This window comes from Vidua macroura, chromosome 1 (assembly GCF_024509145.1).
Source record: "Vidua macroura isolate BioBank_ID:100142 chromosome 1, ASM2450914v1, whole genome shotgun sequence".
Taxonomy (NCBI): Eukaryota; Metazoa; Chordata; class Aves; order Passeriformes; family Viduidae; genus Vidua; species Vidua macroura.
The window spans coordinates 23,394,940-23,422,824 of NC_071571.1; the positions used below are offsets into that span (position 1 = coordinate 23,394,940).

The 27,885-nt window shown below is 35.1% G+C and overlaps 1 protein-coding gene across 4 annotated transcripts in view; it reads left to right on the forward strand.

Annotated features, from left to right (window-relative positions):
- ANKIB1 (ankyrin repeat and IBR domain containing 1) overlaps nucleotides 1-27,885 on the forward strand; it is an 88,596-nt gene that overhangs the window by 45,045 nt on the left and 15,666 nt on the right. For all 4 annotated transcript variants that reach the window (XM_053971382.1, XM_053971540.1, XM_053971460.1 and 1 more), the window contains exons 3-10: nucleotides 646-946; nucleotides 7,041-7,223; nucleotides 13,692-13,809; nucleotides 17,255-17,463; nucleotides 19,664-19,752; nucleotides 21,457-21,601; nucleotides 22,900-23,066; nucleotides 27,200-27,288. In XM_053971382.1, the coding sequence (XP_053827357.1) occupies nucleotides 646-946; nucleotides 7,041-7,223; nucleotides 13,692-13,809; nucleotides 17,255-17,463; nucleotides 19,664-19,752; nucleotides 21,457-21,601; nucleotides 22,900-23,066; nucleotides 27,200-27,288 (1,301 nt within the window). The remainder of the gene's footprint in view (nucleotides 1-645; nucleotides 947-7,040; nucleotides 7,224-13,691; nucleotides 13,810-17,254; nucleotides 17,464-19,663; nucleotides 19,753-21,456; nucleotides 21,602-22,899; nucleotides 23,067-27,199; nucleotides 27,289-27,885) is intronic.

Genomic DNA, 27,885 nt, shown 5'->3' on the forward strand with positions numbered 1-27,885 from the left:
GGTAACATTGTCCACTTTGAACTGGCTCTAAAGTATTCAAGAGAGCACTTAAATTCTTGCCAGCTTCTGTCACCTATATAGGGTAGAGTTTGCATTATGTTGTACTTCCATATTAAAAAAGTCAATGGTCATTCCTCAATGCATGCAGTGCTGGCAGGAATAGTATTTATAATATTTTAAGAAGTAGTAAGTGCTGCATTTACATCTGACTAAAGATATGGCAAAGGAGAATGAATTTTTAACAAATTGCTCTGTCATTATCTATTTGCAAACTACCAAATGCACTACTATTCAGGACAGAGCAGAAGAAATAAAGTACATATTTCATCAGTCTTGTGTCTTTAAAACATTCATCACAATACAACACAGAATTGTAGAATAAACTTTCTCATACACTGACAAGGTAATTGTATATGATACTTAGTGATATTTCAGTAATTCATCCTGATCTTGGCTCTCGACTCCTAAGAGAAATGGAGGAGAGCTGTCCAGTGGTATTTCTCTATTAAAGAACTTTTGTCACCAGCATGGGTGATCAAAATCTTTGCAAGAAGGAGAATTGTCATAATCCACCATTCCCACTTCAAGAAAATAAATGGAATTGTGTGCTAATTAGTTTTCTTCTATTTTTTCCCCCCACTGCAGAACTTTCCTTTTTGTTCGAGATGGTAACCCAAATAAAAGGAATGTGCACAATGAGACATCTATGCACTTACTGTGTATGGGACCTCAGATCATGATCTCAGAGGGAGCTCTTCATCCTCGCCTGACGCGACCCTCGGAAGACGACTGCAGAAGAGCTGATTGTCTGCAAATGATCCTGAAGTGGAAGGGAGCAAAGCTGGATGAAGGACAATATGAACGAGCAGCCATTGATGCTGTTGATAACAAAAAAAATACACCTTTGCACTATGCTGCTGCCTCAGGGATGAAAACCTGTGTTGAGGTAAAAGTTCATCTATAAGTTTATATCTATTTATAGGAGTAATTGACATGCACAGTGTTTCACAAAGCTTTTTCTCGTGGGGGAGGGAATCTGTTATGTTACATTGAATTAACTTTTAATTCTATTTTTCATTAATTGGAAAAAATGCAAAGATAAACAGCCCAAAACATACACTGTAGAGAAAAATGAAAGAAATTGATTAAATATACATTAACTTCACTAAAATATCTCCTCAACATGAAGAAGACTCGTGTAGGCATATAAAAATTGGAATTAATTACAAGACTGTAACAGTGGAGAAAAAGCTTTAAAGGTCGGCATAGGAGTCCTATATGTGTAAAGAGAAGTGAAATAACAACCTGAGAGAAAATTAGAGCTCTTTTTCTTTTGTTGTGCAGATAAGACTGGAAATGCTGTCCATATTTCAAGAACAGATTTGATGTCTTTAATTTACAGTGTTCAGCTTTTTTAATGTTTGTGAAAGTAGTGGATAGTAATGAGCAATTGGGAATGATTTTTGAAGATCTTGCCTCAAATTTATTTTTAAACTATATCAAATAATGAGAACTAGTATGTAATTGTGCTGGTAATTTGATATAAAGCAGACATCTAACATTTTCAAAAACAGCTAGCATCTTCATAGGTCTGTCTATTTGAACATCAAGATTTGTATTTTCAATGGCAACAAGTACTTCGCAGTTCAATATTTGCATGTGAAATTTACATTTTTTTTTCTTCTGTTCATAGTTTAATGTTTATTCAAACTGTGCTCAGTAACTTAGTATCAACAGCAAAGTTTAGCACCACTTTTTTCACCTTCTTCTCTAGATAACAACTTCATATTTAAACAGGCAGGTCCCTGAACCTCTGGGACTTCACTGGTGACCTCTCTCTGGAGAAAAAACCTGATGATCTTTCCTAACACTCTCTGGAGCTGTTTTTGGTATTGGTGTTACTTTTACTATCTTCTAATTTTGTAACATCACAGATTTAATCAGTAAGCTGCATATTCTAATAACTAGTTCAGAAGTTTCATGTTTGAGTTTCATTGGGACTCATGAATAGAAGTACCATCTGATGCTGGGTATTTATATTAGTATTTGGTTTATTGATTTTTCTAGAACCTCTTGTGCTGAGACTTCAATTTGAAAGACTTTCTTTTGTGTCCTTCATAAAGTATGTGTGGTACATCCACAGAGAATTCAACAGTTCACACCAATTTTCTGCTATATGAAATATGAGATTGCTTTTACACTTTGTCCAGCAACCAACTTTACAAAACCATTGAAAGATTTACTGTGTGATGTTTTAAAATTATTTATTCTGAGTTTTTATGCACATGGTATACAGCTCAAAAAACTGCCCGAGTCTTGTTTATTGTGATTTTGCATTTGTCTTTCCCAGACTTTGTTCTTTACATATTCTTCATCTGGAGACAACTTCAGCTTCATATTTTCCATATGATTCTATCCTATTTGTCTCTCTTCACAGGTTCTTCTGATATTTCTGGAATTTTTTTCCACACTTACTTAGTACCACTTTTTGAAATTAGGCAGTGAATTTCTTGCCTTTTTACTGCTTCTGCAATTTTAATGAATTCTTGGGAATTGTTAATGAGTGGTTCTTTGATAGTAACATTTTGAATTAGGTCTTACAGACTACTCTGGACAAAGTCAGGAGTTGCTTCTTTCATGTGTTTGCTGACTGTTTTGTCTATTACCTATGTAGTCTGAAATTTTAATTTAAGAGTAATTCATTAGCTTATATATTTTCTAAATATACTTGGGAGATGCAGTGATGGAAGTTCCCTTTATTTTTGTGTTTTTTTCCTTTTATTAAGGAATAAAAGCAGCACTTTTATTCTTACTTAGTAGCCATGTTACCTTTATTATTATAGTTTTATTCAGGTCATTCACCAAGGGTTTTTTTTTTTTTTTTCATTGTTTAATTACAGAATTATATTCCACTGGTATTTCTTGATAGTTAGTTTGTTTATTTATCTGTTTGTTTGGGGTTTATTTTAAAAAGGTATATAGCATCACCTTCTCTATGATTCTTGCATTATGTTTGCTGATTGTATTCCACCAAGTTTACAGATATTATCTGGATATATTAAAGTTTGTAATTTCAGTTCTCCAGCCTCAGCTGTGCACCATCTTGAACTGAATATTCTTCTTTACCCTCTGCTTTTTTGTTAGTCCTTTCTACAGAAGTTCAGATCATTTTTTTTTCCAATATCCAACCCTTCTTTCATTCTGTTAGTATATAGATCATCCTTAGTTTTTGAGCTTCTAATGAATGAAAACTCAACTTCCTGATGCCATTTTCTATGCTATTATTTAAGCTTCTGCCTCTCTGGTTCCCTGCTCAGTACTGAAGAGGCTTTAAGAGGATGCTGCTGTTAGATACTGATACTTAACCTCCAGTAACACAGCCTGAATCTTGTCCCTGTACCTCCTCTTTCCTCTGCCCTCAAGCTCCACACCAGCAGTTTGTCTTCAGCATGTGCTTAGAAATTATTTATGTATTTACTGATTTTCACCAGGGAGGCAAGTCACCATGCAGTCTTTGCTAGCTGAAGTATACTCAGACCCAGCTAACTGTATGCATGCTAACTGAATGACATAGAGCGTTGTCTGGCTCTTCCTTTCCTCCAAACTAAATCATGGTTGTAAGACTGATTTAGAGCCTCTTGTGATGTGATTTATTTGTAAACAAATATCAGGCAATCTCCTAGGTCTGTGTTACAACTTTTATATTGATTGTCAAATTTTTATTCTTTCAGATTTGATAAAAACTAATTGCAAAGGACTATATAAGTTGGTCTTGTTCTCTTGTTTCAGTGCCACTTATTTGATCCAACTTCCTGATAAATTCTGCCTGTAGGCATTTCACTCACAGGTGTTCTATCTATCCTTCCTCAACATGAGACATTTGCTTTTAAACATATTTTTATTTACCTTTACATTATTATACAATAGAGGACAAATGTGCATTTCATATGAGAAAATGGGAGGTGGCAATTAGCACTGAATGACCTCTGAAAAATATTGGTGAAAAACACATACATAAAATTATTTGACATAAGAAAAGTTGTTTCTGGTAGAGAAATGGTAAACAGAAGAAAACTTTAGTAACAAGTTTCCAACATATTTCAATATCTAGTATTTACGTACTTAGACTTAAGATTTACAATGGATTTGAGCAAGGGGTCTTCTGCCTGTTTCTACCTTCATGTCCCTACATGGGGCTATACAGTGGTGTTAGACACACCAGTTAAAAAAGTTTCCATTTCAAGAGCGTGAAGCAAATGGGCTCATGCAGTAAAATCCAGGCAGATTGTAATGTCAGAAAGAATCACAGCTGCTGCAGAGTGAATTGTGGTTCTGCAGCTTTTAACTGCAGACTAAAGTCAACTTGTTTTAAACTCATCATAAAAGTTCATGGTTTGTGCTTGTTTACAAGTTATTGTTCTATTTCTCAGTGTCTGTAATGTGATTCATTCAATAAATCCAAGTACTAGACTGCTAGTTTCCCATTTAATTATATAAACTGGGTTATGTTATCTTGACAATACCTATTGTAATTGAGTAAACCATTTCTGACTCTAATTTGCTTTCAGTTTGTCTTTGAAGAAGAATTCACAGTCTGATCCATGTGGATTGCTGTTTGCCAAGTTATGTAGTCCTAACTAGTCATGGTTTCTGCATTAGAAACATAGTGTACACCCCCGAATTCAAACTTCTTTATTTGCCCTACCATGGGATAGGAGACCTTGGATCTGAGATATGCTAAATTCTCCAGTCTGTGGTCTGTAGTCCTTCTAACTCCTTCAGCAGGAACAGGTTTATGAACAGGAGCACTACATGCCTTCACCAAGCCTGAAACCAAGAGATCAGTGAAGGAATTTAACTATTATCTCTTTGTTCCTAGAAGTATTTGAGGATTAAAATTCTTAACATAAAAAATGAGACAAAAAAACTGATCCTAATCCTCAAGTTGTCCTCCCTCTCTCCAGAGACTGAAGGTCTCTTAGAACACCAGGAGTGCCTTTTTCCCATTTTTTGGGGTTTTACTCTCACTTCAGAGCAGCATTCCTTTTTATTGTCTCCTTCACTTTCCACCACTTTTCAGGAAAACCCCAGTTTTGTATCACTGCCTATTCCCACCACACCCAAATAAGAAAAGGAAACCTCAAATATAGATCCTTTTGGGTGAAGTACCTACAAGGTGACTTGTTCCAAGTTGACAGTCAAATGTGCAGTCTTGATATTGTTCCATTCACATGTGTTAGATTTTTCCTCCAAGCAGAACAGCTGTGTGGAACCCATTGCTAAAGATAGTTTGGGTAAAATTATGTGCTTACCTCAAACTCCTGAATAGACAATAATAACTTTCATGCTGAAAAGATTTGGTTTTATGCAGATACATTCCACACTATCACAGTATATTTGGCATATTAAATGGTATTCTTACAATTGTTTAAATTGCTAATATGATTGCTTAGATTATTAATCTCAATTAATCAAGCAACAAAAGACTTTTTAACAGTGCTTCTAGAGAAATATGGCATCACTGTTAAAAACTTGTTGCTTTGCATGTTCCTCATCTTGCAGATTACATTTTGAGCTGCATAAGTCTATGGAATGTTCTTTCAAATATGTTTATTATTCTTTTTCCTCAGAAGGTTTCTTAGTTGCCTCAGTTAAATTTCTCTTAGAGGTTAAAATGAACAGATACAATATGATACTCAGGTTAACAAAGTTTTGGCAATGTTAAGAAGTTTAGATAGAACAAAGGTTAACTGTTGGCTGTGTATCTGGGTGATTGTTCCAGTATCATCTGTATTTCTGCCTGATACTCTGCTATGAAGATCAAATACACAATGACACTAATATCTCTTCAACTAAATCTTGTTGTTGCACTGGTTTGTGGTATTTTTGGGTTTGCTTTTTTTATTTTGGAGAATGTGGGAAAGGTTTCCCAATCTACACAAATGAATCCAGGTTTGTGAAAGACATTCTGATTATGGTCGAAAAAGCTTATATGAAGAACAGATAATTTTAGAGAAGTTTGGAGGTTTTTAGAAGTACAAACATTAGAACCTGTGTTTTGAAATACCCTGGATAGTGTTGTTGCAGACATCATGCTCTGAAGGCAAGATAATGTGTATAGACTTCATTTAGAAACAAGATGAATCATTTTAGTAATGATATAAAGGTGTCAAAATAAATCAGCAGAATGGTCCACCTGGGCCTTTAAAATCTGTGGCATATGCTGTCCTTGCTTATATCAGGTCAGTTTATAGCAGAAGACCAAGTTAGCAAGTTAAGGAGAGCAGCACAAAGGTTTAATAGTTAGAGACTGCATTTTGGGAGGGTTACTGGCAAGAAACAAGGTTGGTGAAATGGCGCAATACTGGACCATATTACAATTGCTAGAATTAGCATTATTTCATTTCACTTTTTTTATGTCCTCAAAACCAAAGTATAGCTGCCAGTAGTATTTTGTTCTCTATGTGAATCTGTGTCCTCTGATCTGTCCTACCCAAGGGATCACTTATTTTCTGTCAGCACAAGTGTACAAATGGTGGAGTTGTACCTGTGTAGAAAGAATATTTAAATGTGTTTTTATCTCCATCTTGACACATGCTTGAGGGCCTCAGACCCCTCATTTTCTATGGGGAGCTGACCGTATCAGTAAAGCAGAATTTTAGTCTTTAAAACCTAACTAATATATTGTGCAACATTACCTTGTAATGTATTTCTTCGATTTTGTGGTTCTGTGGAATTACTGTGGATATAGGTATAATTATGTGTGAAAGCAAGCAGTAATTTATTTAATAACAATAGATAATCCTTGTTTCTAAAGACCATTATTATTATTGTAATAATTGTTCTGTTCTTGGGGTTTTTTTGTTTTGTGTTTTTTTGGGGGGGGTTGTTTGTTTGTTTGGGTTTTGGTGGGTGTTTTTTGGTTTTTTTTTTGTTTTTTTTGTATTTTTTGTTTTTTTTCTTAACTCACATGCTTTCTCTTTAGGGTGATATTAGAGCTGCTAATAAATAACTGCTTACTTTGCCATTTTACTTTTCAGCTTCTAGTAAAACATGGTGGAGATTTGTTTGCAGAAAATGAAAATAAAGATACGCCATGTGACTGTGCAGAGAAACAGCACCACAAAGAGCTGGCTCTTAACCTGGAATCTCGAATGGTATTTTCACGTGATCCTGAAGCTGAGAGCATTGAAGCTGAGTATGCTGCTTTAGACAAAAAAGAGGTCAGAGGATACTTTAAATCTGAAGTATTTTGCACATTTATACTTGTAGCAGTTACATTGTGACATAAGTCTGCAAGTATTTCAGTGGGTGCTGTACTTTGTATTTGTAAGCAGTTTTAGCACAGCTCTGTATAATTTTCAAGTTAAGCTCTGAGAAGATAACAAATGCATTGTCAAAAGTAAACAGAAATTGTATTAATATCTTAAATATCTTAATCACAGTCTTGCGGGCTGTGAGGCTGGAAGAGATACAGTGAGGCCAGTAAGCTCAAAAACAGTTTCTCTAAACCAAATATTATTTTTTTTTTTTTTTTTTTAATTTCTTAAGATGCCTTTCTGTTTCAAAAATTAGGACAAAAGAAATTCTGAAAAGGAGAAGATCTGTGGAATAGAGTAGGGAAACTTTTCCTGGATTTTCCTGGACTGAGACTCAGTTGAATGTTACAAAATCACTCAAAACTGACTAGTGCAGGACTTCAACATAGTGCATTTACTTTCATGTTTTATGACACGATGCCTGAAGCTACTGCATACCAGAGTTTCTATGAAAAACAGGTAATAACAAGTGGTGTTACTTCCAAGTAAATTTTTGAAAGAGAGAGACAATTCACAGACAAAAAATTGGCTTGAATTTTGTTATGCCTTACAGGCAACTGTGATTCCATAAAGATAATTTAAAAGACCAAAAAGATTCTGAGTACAAGTTTCCTCCCTATTCATGATCAGATTTTAGTTAACTAAAATTGTATATAAGAATACATAGAAAAATTACATGATTCAGTAAATATTGCAAATGAATTCTGTTTAAATTCAAGGACAATAGATTTCTCTATGGTTACTCCCTTCAGAAATGGCTTGGCTTTTTACTAGCTGGGCCCACTTAGGACCTAATGATGTTTAAAAGAAAATACATGAGTAGGCTTAGAACACATTAACTGTTCCTCTGAAAAATGCCACTTGTCACTTTTATTTGAGAGTAAGCAAGTCCTTGTAGTGTCCATTTAATTTTTTGACCATTTTTCTTGGATAAGTTCAAATATATACAGCCTTAATTAGATAGTTTATTCCTAGATGAGACATTTAGAGGTAAGGTTTAATGAACTTACTATGTTGAAATAGCAAATGTAATTAACTTATTTTAATTTCTCTGAATATTTCCATGTAGAGGCATCCACATTGTAAGAAGATAGTTTGAAATTACATTCTCTCTTGGCAGAAAGACTTCAAAAGGCTACAGCAGTTTCTTGCCACAATTGCAGTTTACCACTCCTTTGGTTATGCAAGTAGAACTATTTGGAAGGTTATGTTTTCAGCTGGATCATAGCAATGTTTTGGCTTAAAAGAAGAAAAAAACTTAAAGAGTGGTAATATGTAACCATATTATTGAAGTTGAATAATTGTTATCATCGTATTTATACCAGGGGTTTGCTGGCATATACACCAGCATAGTTAAGAAGACTAGGAACTTACAGATATGGGTGGGACAAATCAAGAGCCACTTAAATAGGCTTTTCTGCAAGAGAAGATGTCTCGTGCCTGTTTAAGGTAGATGCTGAGCAAAACCAGCTGAAAGACTTGATACAGGGGACTGTACAGTTGTCCATCTCACATACCGGGGCTGCTTTCCCATGTGTTCTAAATGTTCACAAGCCAAAAAGTGTCAGCCTGGAATTTGGTACTCCAGTTGGTGACCCTGAGGATTTACATAGAGCAGTTCTGTCTTCACATCCTCCCTGCTGATTTCCCCCCGCCTTTCTTTATGACTTTCCAGTGGGATAACTTCTCTAACATCTTGTTTATCTCTAAGAGAGCAAGTGCTGGCACAAGGGAGATGCCAAGGGCATGTAGCCAGAAGTTAATCTTTCAATCCTAGCCCTCAGAGTGGCTAAAACCAGTTGAAAAAACAGCCTTAGAAAGAGTTGCACTGAGATGCAATCTAAATGGCTGCATGTCCTCATCCTCCAGGTCGGTATACAAATGTCTGGGATGGGCAGTGACAGCTGCGCTTATCACAGCCTATGGTGATGCCTCTGTCAAAAGCCCCAGAGCACAGATGCTTCACCAAAATTGCCTATCAAGGATGATCCTCTACTTTTTTTCTCCCAGTTTCATTTTTATATATTATTAAACACTGTGAGACGGAATGTACAAAATGCTTGTTTAACGTAGTATTCAGCTTGTAATTGTTGCCATTCCACATCCTTCCAAAACAGAAAATACTCATTCATGAATAATTAAAAAACTTTGAACACTAAGAAATGCATTTTCAAAGGAACTGCATCTTTTGAATGAAGGTTACAGGAAAAGATAAAACATTTGAAAACCATTAATAGGATTTCTTCCTAGGCAGAACAGCTAAATGGTCATAACTCCACTGTTTAAGATCTGCACAGTAGTATCTGGAATGATAGTACCCAATATCTCCCCTTCAGAGCCTGTCATGTTTACAGGAGAACACAATCCTTTCTTTCTTGATTCTTTGCTCTTACCAAAAAATCTTTGATGTATAAAATCTAAATCTATCTTTTAAATCTAATTGAAGATACACTAAATAATATGACATTAAGTGATTGTTCTTAAACTGGTTTTATAGGTTTTGGTTGTTCTTTTGCACAGTCTTTTACATTGTGATTTGTTGTAGCATAAAGCATTATTTGTCTTGGTGATGTATCCCTGGGAGTCCTCAGACTGAAAGGGTCCTTCCTTTCAATCAAATCATGTAATGTTTTAAATTTGCATGAGAAGTGCCTGGGAATGAGCAGTACCTCAGAGCAGATCATCCAGAACTGTTTTGGCTCTCAGTCAGACACAGTGAAATATGTTATGCAATAGCAAAATACATAATTTCTTCATTTCTTTTACATATGTTCCACTGAATACTGAAGAAATACACTGATAGTGAGTGTATAAAATTGGAATGATTTTTTTCAATTCCTGAATTGATGTCATATAAATATATTAGTAATATAAATACCATAAGTACAAAGAGTTATCTTAAATTATTCAAATTTATTTTATTTCTACTGATAGAGAATGGTTTATGAAGTGAAAGGAGAGAAGGGGACCACATTTAGTTAAGATATATGTAGTCTCAATATACATATAGTGCGTATAATTCTACTTGAATGAGTTTAATGGAGTATAAATAATTTTTAATATGTTACTCCATTAACTGCAGAACTCCATCCACCCATAAAGAAGGATGTTTACATGAAGTGTTTTGTCACTTCACTTTATAGTCATCACAAATCAAAGAGTTACTTTGCCCCTGTCTATTTTAATGGTGCTTTAAAAGTGAAGATAGTAATAATAGTTTGAAATTAACTGTTAAAATAATCAGCTTACATACTGAATGTACTTTCAGGAGAAAAAAAAAGTATAATTTATGATATCTAAACATTAGTAGTAAGAACTGGAGAAGAAAAGAATTTCAAAGAAGGGCTTTTGAAAATACAGAAGTGTTGGAATCTGAAGTGAGAAGTTCAGCAATGCATCAAAGTAGTAACTCTTATAGTATATTTCAAAATCATTATATAGTTAAATGATGCTAATATTGAACAACGTCTTCTTCACAGCAAATGTCGATAAAGAGTTCCTCCATAAACGACCATTAAAGGAGCCAAGCATCATAAACTGTAATCAGAATCCTTTACAGCACATGGCATTGCAGAGATAAGTCATTAGTGTTCAAAGTAGTTAAAAATAAACCTCTGTGATATTACATCCTGGATGTACATTCTCATAGCTAAAGACTGTATCTTTACAAATCTCTACAAGACTGTCTTGTACACATTACATTTTAAGGTTCATTGTGTAAAGTCTTAACTCTGGAATTTCCAGATTAACCTCCTTAATAGTGCCAGCCTAAAATTTCTTTTCTTTCAGCTTCTTCTGTGGGCTCATATGTTATTTTATGAAACAAATGTCTGATGTTTCAAACACATTCTTAGGGAATATTTCCCTCATTATTTAAAAAGATAAAATTAGGATTCTTGAAATCTGAAGATCCAAAACTCCCTGCTGGGTTGTGTGGAATGTTCCAGTTGAGGTAATATAGTAGTCTGTTACTCAAGGGGAGTTACTTGACAGTGTTTGACCTAGAACCAATCAATTAAATATAATTCTGAACATATCTGCATTTCAGGATAAAATACCAGGTCCTAAAAATATGCTTATATGTTGCAAGTTTGACAGAAAAGATATTTTTTCTTATTATGTGTATGGTCTTCAAGAATTGAGTACTGTTGTGCTGACACAGCTGATTGCTTTACAATTGCAATTCAAAATGGAGTTCAGATTCAGCCATGACCATTCTGCTTCTATTTCTTTGCTGTACATACAGCACAATTATAATCATTCTGGTACACAGTTGTTTCTATCCCTGTCACTCTGAAATGTTTTTTAAAAATTGTCTCTTTTGTAATAAGTTTAAAAGGTCAGTCAAATTCCAGCATGCTGTTAATCCAAGTGGCCCAGATTTATTTCAGTGCAAGCCATTAACGTTCAGATTGTCCTTTACTGAGTCATGCATGATCAGCACTGGAAGGACACAGAGAAACTGCCTGAACTTGAGCAATCAAGATACAGGTCAGGACACTCGCAGGTCATTTCTCTTCTGCTTTGCTGGCTTTCTCAACAAGAACAGAGACCCAATGCAGATCTGTGGAACATTACTCTTGCTGATGACAAAGTTTCTAGTATGGAGAAGCACCTGTTTATTTCACTGATTAGCTAACAGGAGAAGTCTTTGTGTGAGTCAGTCATAAGTTTTAGATTCATTGTGGAGTTAATTATGATGTCTGGAACACAGGAAGCAAGTTACATTTTTAGAGTAGGTGTCTCAAAAGAACAAAATCATTTGGCAACCAAGGGTATCCATTCTCTCCATCACTTCTGCCTTCTGCTTGTTATTCTTAAAGGGTTCAGCAGACTTTTACTTAGATTGTAACCTTTCGAGGACAGAACCAGTCTTTTGCTTTCTGGCTATGTATGCTTGCATACATTTGTGTCCTTACAATCTAGCACTGGAGAGTCCTGGACTATGGTCTACATAAAACCAAAATATAGATAGTAAATAATAATGCATGGTCTTAACTGTCATTATTTGTCATCACAGCTGCTGTGTCCTTCCATCTTCAAATTGCTGAAGACAATTGCCCTTTGGTGCCCAAGCTTCTGATTAGTTCTGAGCATGTAACACTTTATGTAAAATACTTTAAATATTTTGTTAGCTACCCTTTAAATAAATAAAACCAGGGCATGAAAGAATAATGGTTTTTACATATCCTTTCTGAATCCATTCTCTTTATAGACCCTCCCACTTTTTTTTTTTTCTCTTCCTACCTATGGGGAATTTTCTCTGTGCAACAGTAACAAATACATTATTTGCTGACATAGTCTTCCTTTCTTAGTTTTAAAAATGAGTCTGCAAACATATGAGTGTATGTCTGCTCTCTCGGTTGGAGCTAATTCAGAATTCTAAAATTACTTCTTTTTGTCTTTCTGATTTGACCTCTTTTAATGCTGTAATAAGGGGATGGATCTCCAGATCAGGAAGGCACCTGGATGATCTGCTCTCTGTAGGGCTATGAGAACTGGTCACTGTTTCTGAAAAACATTTTTTGATATTTCCATGTACAATATATCCCCAGTCTTGGAGATATCCAGAAGCCCTCTGGACATCGTCCTGGGCAGCTGGCTCTATGTGACCCTGATTGAGGAAGAAGGCTGGAACAAATGCCATTTGAAGGTCCCTTCCAACCTCAACCCTCACAGTATTTCTACAAACATCTAATTAAATGTCTCATCTGTCCTACTGGGGACTGACTTTGTTTCTGAAAGGGTGGCTATTGCCTCAGAAGATCCAGATACTGGATTCTGTTCACAAACTTCTCACTGTCTAATGTCTCAATGTATCCTCCTCCAGACCAATTCAGAGTTAACGGGTCTCAATTAATGTGTAGAGTCAGAGAATCTATATACAATGTATGTTAACCTGTCCTTTGTCTGCTCTTCTCTAAATCCTTAGTTCAAATCTAGTCATGCATTCTCGTGCCTGTTCCACAATACCTGAGGCCTAATCACTGAATCAAAGTTCATCTAGATTCTGTGAAAATTAGCTTTTTTTTTGGGAGAGAGAGAGAGTCAGTGTTAGGCTAGCTTATAATTTGAAGATGGCTTCCTGCTATAATGGAGAACTTTAGAGTTCTCCATTATACCTGGAAGAAATGCTTTTAGATTTTGAAGTTTACAAAAATGATACTGTAAATATTACAATATGACAGTGTTTCCATATAGCTTTGCATGGTCATTGGTTTGCACGGTGAATAAATTTTGTCCCATACTGCCTTGCAATTGAGGTAGTAATAGTAATCAGTAATAGTGCTTTGAATGCTTTCTTTTTAATACTGTATTAGAGACTAACTTGAAAACATTAGACATAAATTATTTTTCTTCATCTTCTTCAAGCCGTATGAGGGGCTAAGACTTCAAGACCTGCGAAGGCTTAAGGACATGCTGATCGTGGAATCTGCTGACATGCTTCAAGCCCCGCTCTTTACTGCAGAAGCTCTACTTCGGGCACATGGTAATCCCAAACTTTAAAGAAACTGCTTTCAGCAAATTCAAAACCACAGTTTTATGTTTACACTTTATTTCTAAGGAAAAGAGAAGTAATGGTCAATAGCGGAAACAGAACACACAGTACTGCAGAAAGAAGTACAGCTGCAGTATGTCAAAGAACATTGAGGCAGACAGGGAAGCTGATAGAAAAGTGATTCAAACTAGGAATTATAATGGAAGTCAGTTTAATTTCAGCAGTGTGGAAAAACAGAACCACCCTATTTTGGTGAGAGACACAGAAGTAAAAACTTACATGGTTTTATATGTCAAAAAAGTCAAATTCATCAAACCTATTTTTGTCTGACCATTGATTTTCTGCCACTATGTATTTGTGTATAAATCCAGATCAACATTTTTTAATTTTTTTTTCTTGCAATAAAAGCAGTCTGACCATTGTAATAAGTGGTTGGAAATTGCCTTGGGTTTAAATTATATGTGTATGTCCTTTGGAGGATCTTTTATAGTTACACTTTGCATACAGGGTATGCTTTTCCATGTGCATATCTGTAACTAGTTTATTTTCACTGAAATGTCTGTATTCTTGTTCAAGTTAAACTGGGGTTGTCAGAAAGGGGATATACTGGATTCAGTGTGTTTTCTTCAGACAAAAGTATCTCTGAGACTAGGTGTAAGCTTTAGGCTTTGATTCAATGATTCAAAACTTATGCTTACTGAAGCATCTGCATTGTTACTTTATGCCAAAGGAACTACTCAGGCAGTTAATGGTTTGCGTGCTCATCACTGTGTTGCTGGATTAGGCTCTCATACCCTGTTATTTTTGTGGGCTTCTTGTTAAAGTCAGTGGGAGAGAGAAAAGTGAAATAGAAAGACATTATTTTAAACCCACAGCTTTTGGTACACTGTCATGAGGAGTTGTGCTACCTGAAACTCTTCTCTTTTACATTATTTTCCATAGCTGGTATTTGTGTTCCTTTTAACATTGAGTTAAGTAAACCTGAACATGTGCCAGTATGATAATATTTAAGGCACAGTCCTTGCATATATATATATATATTTATGTTGATTCTTTGTTTAATTCTTATGTTGTTTATAATTTTAATTCTTATGTTTATAATACGTGCAATATTTGAATGCTATGTTGTATTCCCAGAATAGTTTCAGTAAGGCTAAAAATTATAAATACTTGACTGAGTAGGCTCCATAACCTGTGCAGATATTTTGAAGAGGAAAATTGTGGCAATACTGTTCAAGCTCTCAGCTCAGTCTGCAATTAGTTGAAAATCAGTGAGGTTGATGTAAATGGTGGAGAAATGTCTGCCAGCATCTAGCAAGCAGGAATTGAAAATTGAGAAGAAATCAGTCTGTGTTGGAAAGGTCATTCTACTGATGTTGCCTTAGTGATGTTCTGGTAACTTAATGCAATTGGCCAGTGCACAGAAAGAAGCACGGACAATTAGCAAGTCATGAGAAAGTCAACTATTTTGTCTGTAGCTGTATTGATTCAGCTTAGTAAAGGAAATAACTCAGGTATTTACAAAGGTTTAGAGAATAAACATCAAATGACAAATTGTTTTTTTTTTTGCATTAAATCTTGAAATTCACAAAAGAATAATGTGAAATCTTGGTTTAATTAACACAAGGTATGAAAAGCATGTTTTAAATTCCTGGAAAGATCATACTTATATAATGTTTAATAGTTTACAGGCATATAATATTTAATCCACCAGACTTTGCTTTCTTTTATTGTACAACTAGATCAATTTATTGACACAGACATTAAGAGGGTATTTTCTTTTTTTTCTTCTACTTGAGAGACAGAAATATGTAGAATTAAAGCCAAGATTAAAAAAATGTTATTGTGGCAGTCATGAAAGCTTTACAGTTTTTCTACAAGTGTTTTTTCAACATTGTTTCTCTTCTAATTCAGTATACAGCAATGGATTTCAGGATAAAAAATAGGCAATTCAACAAATATACCTTGTGTTTTACTAAAATTCATAAGTTAGTAAAGAGAACAAAATTGATCTGTTTAGTGACGTATCTCAGCCCTTGCGTATTTTAAAGATACAGTGCAACAAAGGTCAAGAAAATTTCTAGCAAATTTTATATGTATTTTAACATCAGTCAGACCCACTCTGAAAGGTTATAAACTCAGGGTAGTATGAAAAAATGCTGATAAAATTTGTAAATTTTGATGTGTAAGTGTGTGGGTCTATATCTTAAAACAAATGAAATTAAACTAACCTGTGATATGTTTTAGCTTAGATAAGTAAGGAACTGATCAATAAATGATCTGCAGCTCAAAGAGGTTTTTTACAGAGGCAATACATTTACTAAGTTCGGTGCTTATAACACATATCATTTTTTTCCAGCACTAATACAGGATAGGAGAACTATCTTTTCCTTATAAAAATAAAAAGAAATAAAAATAAAAAACACCTTCTGGTTAATAACATTGATGTTTCTTTGGGGGTACCCAGCACTTCAAAAAATCCCCAAACTTTAAAACAGTTATTTAAAGCAGTAGGAAAAAATTGAGAAATTTCTAACAGTTTATGAAATTCAAGTTTGTCTGATCTGTGTGTAGTGTTGATGAGTTTAGATTAAAATCTGTACAGAAATTTGATAGATTTATACTTAAATGAGAACTTTTAAGTATTTTGGGTAGGAAAAACTGCAATTCTGAAGATATCTTTAGTATTAATCTTCGGAATCAGAAACAGAATGCATTTCAAATAATTATATTATATATTGTTTCACTAGTTGTTTTTTGTATATAAATGGACAGTGTTAATTATGAATAAAAGTAAAACATTCACTAACAATTGCAGAATAAAATGTAGTGAAAATATATGAAATTTTCTTTGTACTTAGATGGAATTCCCCCCCCCCCCCCCCAAAACACATTTATATGCATATATATATATATAAAGACTGGAAACTCATTTAGTCACAAATCTTCTGGTAATCTTAGTTTTCTTCCTGTATTTACTGGCTTCATTTAAAAAAAAAACAAACCAAACAAAAACCACAACAGTTAAAATTGAATCCATATTAAACAATTATTTTTTTCATAGAAAGAAAAAATAATGAAAATTCATTGGTGTGAGGGCTGGTATATTTTCATCTGTCTGTGATAGTCAGTACAGTTCTGGTTTTCAGCTGAGTCTTCTAGCTACTACAATTGCTGTAAATAAATAACAAAAATATGTTAAGACATATTACAGGGACAAGAGATGCTTGTGATGCAATTATTTACAAAAATGCATTGCATTACATATTATCTTGGAGTGTGTTCTCTGAAATGTCATGTCTGAGATTCAATCACACTTCATTATAGTTCTTTATTTTAATTTTTTTTTGTTTCCTGTTCTTTTGAGGGTGCAGTTACTAAATATATTTTAAACATTGTCAGGTGCATAATTTCCTGTATCTCTATATTTTTGAAGACTGGGACAGGGAGAAGTTACTTGAAGCCTGGATGTGTAACCCGGAGAACTGCTGCCAGCGTTCAGGGGTTCAGATGCCAACCCCCCCTCCGAGCGGATACAACGCGTGGGACACGCTCCCTTCTCCACGGACCCCACGCACTACTCGCTCTTCTGTCACTTCCCCTGATGAAATCAGCCCCTCACCAGGAGACATGGAGACAGCTGTGGTAAATTTAGAAATAGATCTTAAACTGGCAGGGCAAAACAGCTGATTTCTAAACGTAGTGCACCTGTGTAGACAGGGGAGCTGCCAAAAATACCTTTGTGAACGTATAAAGTGCTTCTTTTTCCAAAAGTGGTGAACAGAGAAGTTGACACCTTAAACATTCTATATGATAAAACAGTTCAGCATCTGGCAGATACAAACCATTCTGTTTTTACCTTGGCTGTCATTCACAAACTCATTTTAGACAGCTACAGTCACATCATTGCATTTGGCTCTTTTGAACTTTTCATCTCATCCCTATCAAGATGTTCACTTTCATTGTATCCATTTCCCCGAATGTACGCAGTTCTGTGAACCTTGCCTTTTGAAATTTTTTTCTTTAGAAAACAAAATTGTCTTTGTCTGCATTTTGAAATGTCAGCCCACTAGTGTACTGTAAGCTTATAATTACTTTTACTATGTGTGGGCTGCTTCAAGCGGTTTACAAAGCTATTGCAAATTTAAAATATGAAAGCGCCTTTCATTAAAATCAGTGTGGCTCTTTTGGAAGACAGAGTTCTCTTTTTAATAATCCACAGCTGCAGCATTATAAAACTATTGCTCCATGATCTAAGCTTTTTTTTTTAGACTATTACATGCAGTCTTTCAGATGGATCATCCCTAAATTTCATATTAAAATTAAGATTTTGCATTGCCACATAAAAATATTTTATTTCTTTAATTGTAAAATGCTGTAAAAGAAGCTCTATAGAAGATATATTGTTATTGTACATTTATTTCCATTAGCAGTTAAATATTGTCCGTGAATAATTCCTAATTAAAATGTTGAACAGGAGATTATATATCCTCAGTTTTACATTGTGTGTTTTGTTTTTCATTGATGGTCCATAAGCCAGGAATGCAGGTGTGGATAATGATTGCCATTCTAGATCTAGTGTGCCTCAATCCAAGTCCAGAGTTACACATTTAATGTTTCTGTTTGTTTAAGAATCTTATCTGAACTATCAAATCTCATTTTGCCAGGAAAATGAAAACTAAAGGGAATAGATAAAATAAAGCCACAAGGTATAAAGCTCCTTTATATGTTTTGCATTTGCATCTCATTTTATAAACGGTTCTAGTAAACATTTTTATTTGATATTTTAACTTGGGGCTTCATTAAATTCCTTACTTTAAAGATACATTTAAACAAAATTTACAGCTCATATAAATTTAATAGAGATTATTTTTAATGCATTGTCAACTTCTAAAATATTTAATTTTGGTAAGACAATAAGTTTAAATGAATGAAGGAACAATACGTATCTTCACTGAGTTTTACACTTAAAAGGCCATTATTTTTTGTTTGATTTCATTTTGGCTGTAATGTAAGTGCTTTTAAAGTGGCATACCACAGGCTAACTTTCTGAAAATGTCCTATGTGTATATAATACCTAATGCATTGAAAGTTGAAATACATTTTCATGGTGTCTTTGTTTCAATGAAAAGAAAAATACTTTTGTATTTCTTGAAGAGCATTAGTATTTACTTCCACACATAACCATAAGCAGTGAGTATTTTCATCCCTACTCTTTAACTCTTTCAGAGTAAGTGTCTCAGTATTCAGTGTTATTTTTTCTTTAGTACCTACTTCTGTAAAATTCAGCAATTATATCTTATGTTGGAGTATTTGTAATGTAACTTATTCTTCATTTTGATCAAAAACCTCTAAGTCTTTTTAAAAAAAATTATATATATGTAGGTTATTACTTAAAGTATTTGCTGCTGCTGCTGCATGCTCAAACTGCTCCACCTTGATTTAGACCTGACTCTGTGAGATGCTAAACATTTCCTGTAGCCTCTGTCATCTCCAAACTCATTTCTGGCTGTGTGTGAAGCTGATGAAAAACACAGCTCCATTTGGACCTAGAACTCTGAGATTCCAACACTCTACAGAGTGAAGCACTTGCTGAGCTCAAGGACACTGCAAAAAGCAGCCCAAAATATGCTCTCTGGATAGAGAGTTATAAAAACAGAGATACCAAATCTTTCCCATTCCTGTAGCTTAAATAACTTTTTTTTCTGGACACAGTTAGATTTTTTTTTCCCCTACCGAGCGCTGCTTTAAATTTTTGCTGAGATTTTCCAACATAACTCATTCTGCTAACAATACAAAAAGCTTTAGGGTATTTCTTAATCAGAAGCATTTTTGTCATTTACAGTGTGACATTTGCATGTGTAATATTTCTGTGTTTGAAGACCCAGTGGATATGCCTTGTGGACATGACTTCTGCAGAGCTTGCTGGGAAGCGTGAGTATCTGGACTTCTCTGTCATGTGAGAAACTTTCATACTTGCTGTGTTGAAGAGGAAAGGACAGAGACCATAAACAGCTAATGCTAAAGTACTGTTTGGGTTTCAAAGAGTTGCTGGTTTGAACCTATGGAATATTTTAGTTGTCACTCAAACAACCATTACCAACTGGTTTAGGCTTATGTAATGTTTGTTTAGGTTCTGACTAAGCAAAATTCTTAATCAAATGTTTTAAGCTTGTGTGTAAATAGATAAGCCTACTCTTGATTCGTTCAGTGTGTGTGGTGCTGGCAGCATTGGGGTTTACAGTTTCTAAATTAAGCACATGCTTAATTCCATCTCTGAGTTTAGCACACTGAACTTAGGCATTGTGAATCCATTTCCAATCAGAAAAGCAATTAAAATTCTTTCTTTATGTGGGGGGCTAATAACTGAGGGGTAGATTTCACTTAGAAGTTCTATTAATCTAATGCTCTTGTTACTGCATAGGTCAGAGTAGTCATGCGAGTAAAAAACTCAGACATGGATAATTATGGTAGTATAAATATTAATCATATTTCCTAGGAATAACTAGGAAATAACTATCTGTATGTGGTGCTTTGTATTCATTTGTGTCCCCATTCAGAAGATAGTACTACTTGATCTCTACCCCTGTAGTGTCTTGTTACAGCACCATTTCTGCATAGCTATTCCTACTGCAGATCAGCCCCATTCCTATGAACCCGTAGGCCTGGTGCTAAGGAAGAGAACTTTCTTTTCCATATGAGCTTTCCGAAGGCAGTTCCTTTCAGTGGCAAGAAAATTGTTAGTCGTGCTTCTCTTGCCTTGCAAATCCCTGGACAGAATGTAGGAGTTACCGAGAGATCGCTGGTTTGATGTGGTGCTTCTAATTTGGCTTCTGGACTGTGTGTCCTTTGTGCAGGACACAGGGGCCAGCTCAGAGCCACAGGCTCAGAGCGACAGTTCAGTGGCAAGTGTTTGTGGTGGCACACTGAGGGTGGAATTCATCTTTCTGAGCCAGTCATTCCTAAGTCACTTGGAGCATAGCCAGGACTGAGTTACCCAACTCTAAGATACAAATCTAAGATGGAATGAATTGACAGGTATCTCTACCTTAACTATTAAAGGATCTCAGGTGACTACTGTAGAATAACTGCCTATCCTTTAAATGATTAAAGTTAGAATGGTATCATTCTGGTTGTCAGATTAATAAGCCTGTAACAGCTTTTTCAAACTAAACAACTGTTCAAGTCTAGCTTTCAGCAGATTTTTGAGCTTGTTCTGTGTTTAGACATTTGTGTCCAAAAACAGACCTAGTTTTATTAGCACAGTTGTAGAAAAGAATTGCATACTAAATTAATTATTTCCTAGATTAATTGCACTGACATATTCTGTTTCTGATCTAAGGTAGAATAATGCTCAGTTTAATTAAACAATAAAGAGCTGCGTGATAAATGGAAAGGATGGAAACCACGAACATAGGGCTAAATATTGCTGATGATGTTCACATTTGAACCATGACAGTGTTATATTTTAAAACTGTGCTGTTCATCAAATTTGTAGCTCTTTTAAGCAGAAAGGGATACTTTTATTTCTCTCTTTGAAAAGTAATTATTGTGAATACCTGTGAACATAAGTGTAAAGTATTCAACAGCCTTTTCCCTTTTACTTTTTATTCACAAATACTGGCAAAATTCTGGCAGATTTTTGAATCTGAAAATTCAGGAGGGTGAAGCTCACAACATTTTTTGCCCAGCATATGATTGTTTCCAGCTTGTGCCTGTAGACATCATAGAAAGTGTGGTTTCCAAGGAGATGGACAAGCGATACCTTCAATTTGACATTAAGGTAAATTATCAAACTGTTCTTGTACTCTTGAACTCTATTCCATTTTATAAAAAGTAACTTAAAGCTTCTGTATGAAATGCTGCAATATATCTGGAACTTTCCAAGTAGAAATTCATAAACAAATATGTGCACATATGTATTGGCTCTTATATAGCATAATATCAATGTTTGCTGTACCACAGAGAAAAAAGAAAGAACATTTTATGTATTCCTTAAGTAGAAATGCCATATTTCCATAGTATGTTGCCTAATGCAGTATTAATAAAATAATTTTATCAAACTCATTTTCGTAACAGGTGATATGAAGATTTTAATCAGAGTTGTTTGTGTTTGAAATCTGAAATTTTAAAAGTTTTCAGCTTGTTTTTACTGCATTCAGAAATAGCATCTGTTTCCTTTTAAAAAACTTCCTAGTATAGTGCTTGATATGATTACTGTATATGGGTAGAGGAGTAGGAAAATCTTGATTTGGTTTTCCTGGGTTTTTTAATGTATTTGTTTTCATCATTGCAATTTGTTTTTAAAAGCAATCTTTTAATTCAGCTTTCTTCTTTTATACCAGCGTAGTAATGAGCTAGTCTTGAGAAATGTGCTACTTTATCAGTGGTGGCAGGGCAGAGGTAGAGAAGTATTTTTTCATTTACAGTACAGTACTTTCTCTGCAACAAGTCTCTTTATTGCACAGTGAGATGCAAATTAAATTACCAGATCTGACTCAACTTTTGCATATTTTATTTTAAATGACTGTTGATCAGAATAGGTTTGAAGCAAAGTAGTGGAAGTTCCTTTTTTCTCCTCCTTTATTAGATACAGTTTTTACAAAAGAAGGCTTGTTACATTAGCGAAAAAAAGATGGGAAGGAAATTACTGAGTTAGTCTAGTTCTGATTTCTGGTTTATTGTGGGATTTTTGTTTAATCAGTAAGGTTTTCATTCTTTCCAACTGAAAGAATCAGTTCCGCTAATGAGTGTATTGCCAGTGCATATATAGTAGTTTACTGTAAGCCACATCACAAAGGAATTAACTTGCAGAGATTGAACATGTGTTTGGAATGTAAGTAATTTCATTTTTAGTGTAAGTCTGAAGTACTGTTGTTACTAAAAAAAGAGTTGAAATTCAATTACTCCCTTTCTATAACTATATTTAAAAGTCTATCTTTGTAGCTACAAGACTGTCCTTACAGTTTTTTGCTTTGTTCCTTCAAAGGAGGACTATGAATACAGATTGTTTTATATCAAGGATGAAATCTGATCTTATGTGGTAAAATTTTTTCTTTTTTTTCTTTTTTTTCCCCACAGGCCTTTGTTGAAAATAATCCTGCTATTAAATGGTGTCCTATACCTGGCTGTGAAAGAGCAGTAAGGCTGACAAGACAAGGGTCAAATTCAACAGGATCAGATACACTCAGCTTCCCTATGCTAAAAGCCCCTGCAGTAGATTGTGGGAAAGGACATCTTTTCTGCTGGTTAGTACTGGAAACTTACCTGCCTCTGCATAAACTCACAGTCACTGCTATGCCAGGGACTAATTTAAAAGTTCCACATGACACCAAGAGTGCAACAGAAATTAGTATGGAATGGTAAATGACTGTACTATCCTCTATCCATGCACTACTCAAATATTGTAGTATTTTAGGGCACTCAAAGATTTATAATCCAGTAGTCATTATTGTCTCTGTTAAGTGCAAAATAACAGCATAGAGTGTTGTGATGTTCTGTTCTAAGGGAAGAGAGGAAAAGGGATACTGGAACAGGGATTTTTGTGTCTGGATAGTTGTATGATCAAAACATGGCACATTCTCTGTTGTAATGTAGAAAACCAGCAATGTTTAGCTCTTTCTGAATTTTGCTAGAATCACATCAAAGAAGCTGGAGTTTAGATGGGGCCATGAAGGACCATTTCCTTCCCACATACCTATTCTGTTTGCAGGATCACTCCCACCTTTGTTTCACTTGAAGTTCAGCACTTTTTCTTTCTTTTATCTTCTACTGGGTTTTAAGATGAATACGAGCTCAAGAAGGAATAAAAAGCCAGATATTTTTTAAAACATCCCTCAGATTGTTGCTCTTCAGCACTTCCTAGAAAAGGACGTAACAGCATCAACAAAAGTAAAAAAAAAAAAATTTGGCATATTTTTCCTTGACATTATCAGACTGAAAATTTATGACTGTTGTAGTGGGACATCTTTATGTTGGAAAATGAAAAAGAGTCAACCAAAGTACAGACATTCAGACAAGTTCAGCAATTCTTCATTTTTCAATTGAAACTATTATACAAGGACATCCTAAATCATCTGCTTGATTCCAAGTATCATAATTCTTAGTGAAAGATACCTCTGATTTTAGTTCTTTTCCCATATGAATGAAAGAAAGAATGGGGAAAAAAAGAAAAAGAAAATACACCTGGATGAAACAACCACAAAAGCCAGAAAACATTACTTTCTTGGGAAGAGGTTATTTACAATGGATGAAGAACTCAGAAAGAAACAAATCCCATGGAAACAAACCAGAAAATGTTTTCTACCAATGAACATACAATAAAACTTAGTGCTATTCCACAAGCAGGTGCCATCCTCTCATCCTCGCTTCTGATGGTAGAGAATCAATTTTTCCATTAACCTGAAGGAACCTGACACCACTTCAGTGTCATATTGACATGAACCTTCAGACAATGGCAGCTTCTGATTCCTTTACATGGACTGAATGTACTAGCTCCCTAGAATGTTCTCTGGGAGTGAAAATGTCCTCTGAATGACTAATTTTCAGGAGAAATTGAGGTTTTATGTTTCCTGATAATATTTCTGTATATTCTTTTTACATCAATGCTTTGAAATACTGCACAAGCAAATGTAGTTAAGGTCTTGAAAAATACTTCAGGTTAGCAACAAAATGTCCAAGAAGGCCTTTCCAAAGCCTCTTTTTTCATCCCCACAAAAGTGAATGGAGAGTTTCAGCAATGGTAAGAAAGTTCTGCTAGCAGCAAAAACATCCTGTAGTACCTCAAATCAGAGCCATTTGCTAAGGACACCCCACTAGTCCTACAGTAGAAAAACTCTATGCATGGATGTGGTCCTCTCAGTTCAAGAGTTTTCATCATTACTGTGTGTTTAAAGGGAGCTTGCTTTCTCTCTTTAAATGTCAATCAGCACATCTCACAGTCCCATATTTCTGTCAGTTCTGCGAGTTCTACCCCACAGCTTAGACATTGTAATAGCAATTGATCCTGCATTTAGTAAGACATTCTTCTGAATTTATGTATTAGAAAACCAACCCCTAGATAATCACTTTTTATCACTTTATCTATAGCCTTCCTGCTCATAAAAGCAAGAAAATTCTCTGAGTCTATTGAACAGTTTCTTTTTTTCTCTTTTTAATGTAGGCGTAGGAATGTTCCTCTTCAATGCAGAGTTTCCTAGAATTTACTCAGTTTTCATTACGCACCACTAACAGCATCTTCAACAAAATGTAATCAATTGTGGCAAATACAATTCCCTTTCAGAAAAAGTATTCTGAATTATTTAAATGTGGCATACATTAAAACTGTGCACAAATCCTACATCATTTTATTATCAGATCCATTCAACATCTTAGAACCCCCTTCAAGCAGTTTCAGAAGTACAAGGAATTGTAGCAAGCAGACACTTGGGGAAAATTGTCTTAGCAGGCAGTGCACACTTAGTTTTGTACCATCAGTCCTCACTCCTTTCACCCTAGATATGGACAAGGGGCAGAGTCTCATTCTGCAGGAGCGACAGCTTCTCAGGTGCACTTGGGATGCCAGTTATAAGCTGCAACAGTGTTTTGCTGTTTTGGTTCAAAATGTATTATCATGAGAGGGAAAAAATCCAGAACTACATTCTTCTTTTAGCCCTTCTATGAATTTTAACTTGTTGTGTTGAAACTTGCTACAATTTTAATAAGTATGTGTTGTGCCTTCCTATAAATCATCCTGCTGAGTATTGAGCAAGGCATCTGGGGAGGCTCCTGCTGATAATTGGCACAGCTGCTCGTGTTATTTCCTTTCATTCACTGCTGTCAGGAAGTCTATCCAAAATACAACTTTCATAAAAACTTTCATGAACAGTGGACTTAATGCTCTTACTCTAGTAAAATGACATCCCAGCATAAAAATGCTTGTTTTGGGTGGGCTGAGGAAAGAGCTTCTTCCATGAGAAGTTGTTCTTGAACAACTGTTGTAACTGTTGTATATAGATAGATAAAGATATAAAGGTTTAGATATAGATATGACTGAACTTCATTAAAAATCCACAAATCTACAAATTTGAAAGTATCAAAGACACATGACCCTCCTCCCACCCCCCATAAAAGATTGACTAATCAATCAGCTTTTAACTTAAAACTGAGCTTGTCAATGTTAAATCTTTGCTAGTTTCAGTCCTTTCTGGCAACAAATACTATATACTGTGAGAGGGTCTTGGCACTGTTGAAGTCAATGATTTAAGTGTCCTACTGTCCCACAGATGTGAAAGGTGTTAACTTTCAACCAAGGCTGAAATCACCTTATTACAGACCAGTTATTCATTCTAGTACAGTCTTTCCCAGCTAAGATCTTAAGTCCAAACCAGAGATGCATGTGTGCTGAATTTAAGCTTTTTTATTAGCAGACTAGCTAAGGGAAAAAATGTTCAAAACTGTTCCCGTAACCTTTTCTTTCTTCCTGAATTCCTGTTTAAAATGTGGACAAGGGCAAGCAGAAGAGTATTGATGTAGCTTCTGAACCTGCACTGCAAGAGAGTGCAGCAAACTGCACTAGATCTGCAGCAAACTTGTGTATGCTCTGATGCAGCTGGTGCCCATCTGAAATTATTTGCTTTGATATGGCAGATGTCTGAGGCTATTTGCTGCCATTCCAGTAGAAAAAAAGGAGCTATTACAAATCCAGAGTGCATAGTGACACATCCACACTGAAGCACCATCTGGAAGCCGTATATCTGCTGCCACTGTATAGTAGTGATTGCCATCCTCAATCCTTGTAGTAACTTCAGGAGAAGCTCAAGAGACTCATTACTCCACTGTGTCCATGTAAATAAGTTCAAGCCCCCATTTAAGAAGATCTGGTGGAAGGAGTAAACACCCATAAATACTTAGTGCTGGCGTTGAAGGGCTTTGATCTTGTTCTGGATTAAAAGCTTGAATCTAGTTAAAGGTTGATTATTGCAACTGAACAGATGCAAGTAATTCTACATAAAATATATTTCTGTTATAGCAAACTACCTGCTTTTGGATAAACTCTGTAGTCTGGTTTACCTTTATCACAGAAACTATATGAGCACTTTGGTGGCACTAAAATAATACCCAGGTATAAGAACAAACTGCAAGCCAGCTGATTTATTTCCGTTTGTAATTTTAAGACTTCTCTCCTTTCCCGTCCCATTTAAATTCTTTATAAATAATAGTCATCTATGCTTGTGAGCAAGTAGTCTGAGTGTATTTTAAAACAATGTTATTTTGTTTTCCTGACTTAATTAAATTCTGGGCTTTTTTTTGTTGTTGTTGTTGTTGTTGTTTTTTAGCTTGAACTAATTTTGACTTTAAATCTGTGAGTTATAAGTAACTGTGTATGCACCTTCTTTTTCAGGGAATGTCTTGGTGAAGCACACGAACCCTGTGACTGCCAGACCTGGAAGGACTGGCTACAGAAAATATCTGAAATGAAACCAGAAGAACGTAAGAGCCATGCAGGGCCAACAGGGAGGGTGTGGGTGTTTTGATGCCATTTTGGTCTTTTGGTTTTAGACCAAAATGAAGCAGATTTTAGACCAAAATGAGCAGATTTTTTTTTTAGTTGCATAAAGTAAAAAGTGTTTTCAACATTGGTTGAAAAACAGCGTAAAAGGGGATGAAAGTTATACTCCTGAACGAGAGGCTGCTTACACTTTAACTGCAGCATACTTTGTAGAACATTCCTCCCCACAAATACATGTGTGGTTCAGTCAGGGTATGCAAAACTCCTTCCCTTCCTTTTAAAGCTTTGTTTCATTAATTAGTCAGTTTATTCCTGCATATAACTTCATTTACTTTGTCCAGTTTTGACTTTTAGCCCAGTCTGCTCCTGTGATTGAGTAGTGTTCCATGAAGATTTTTATTGCTTTAAAACTAATTCACGCCAATAGGTGATAATAATAGAAAAGTTGAGGGTGAACTGCAAGGGAGTTGTAGGAAATGGCTTAATGATATGTAGCATTCACTAAAAAAACTAATAAAATTTGGGTTTGCACAGGACAGTTATTTTCTTAGTCAACATTAACAAAAAAAGTAAAGATG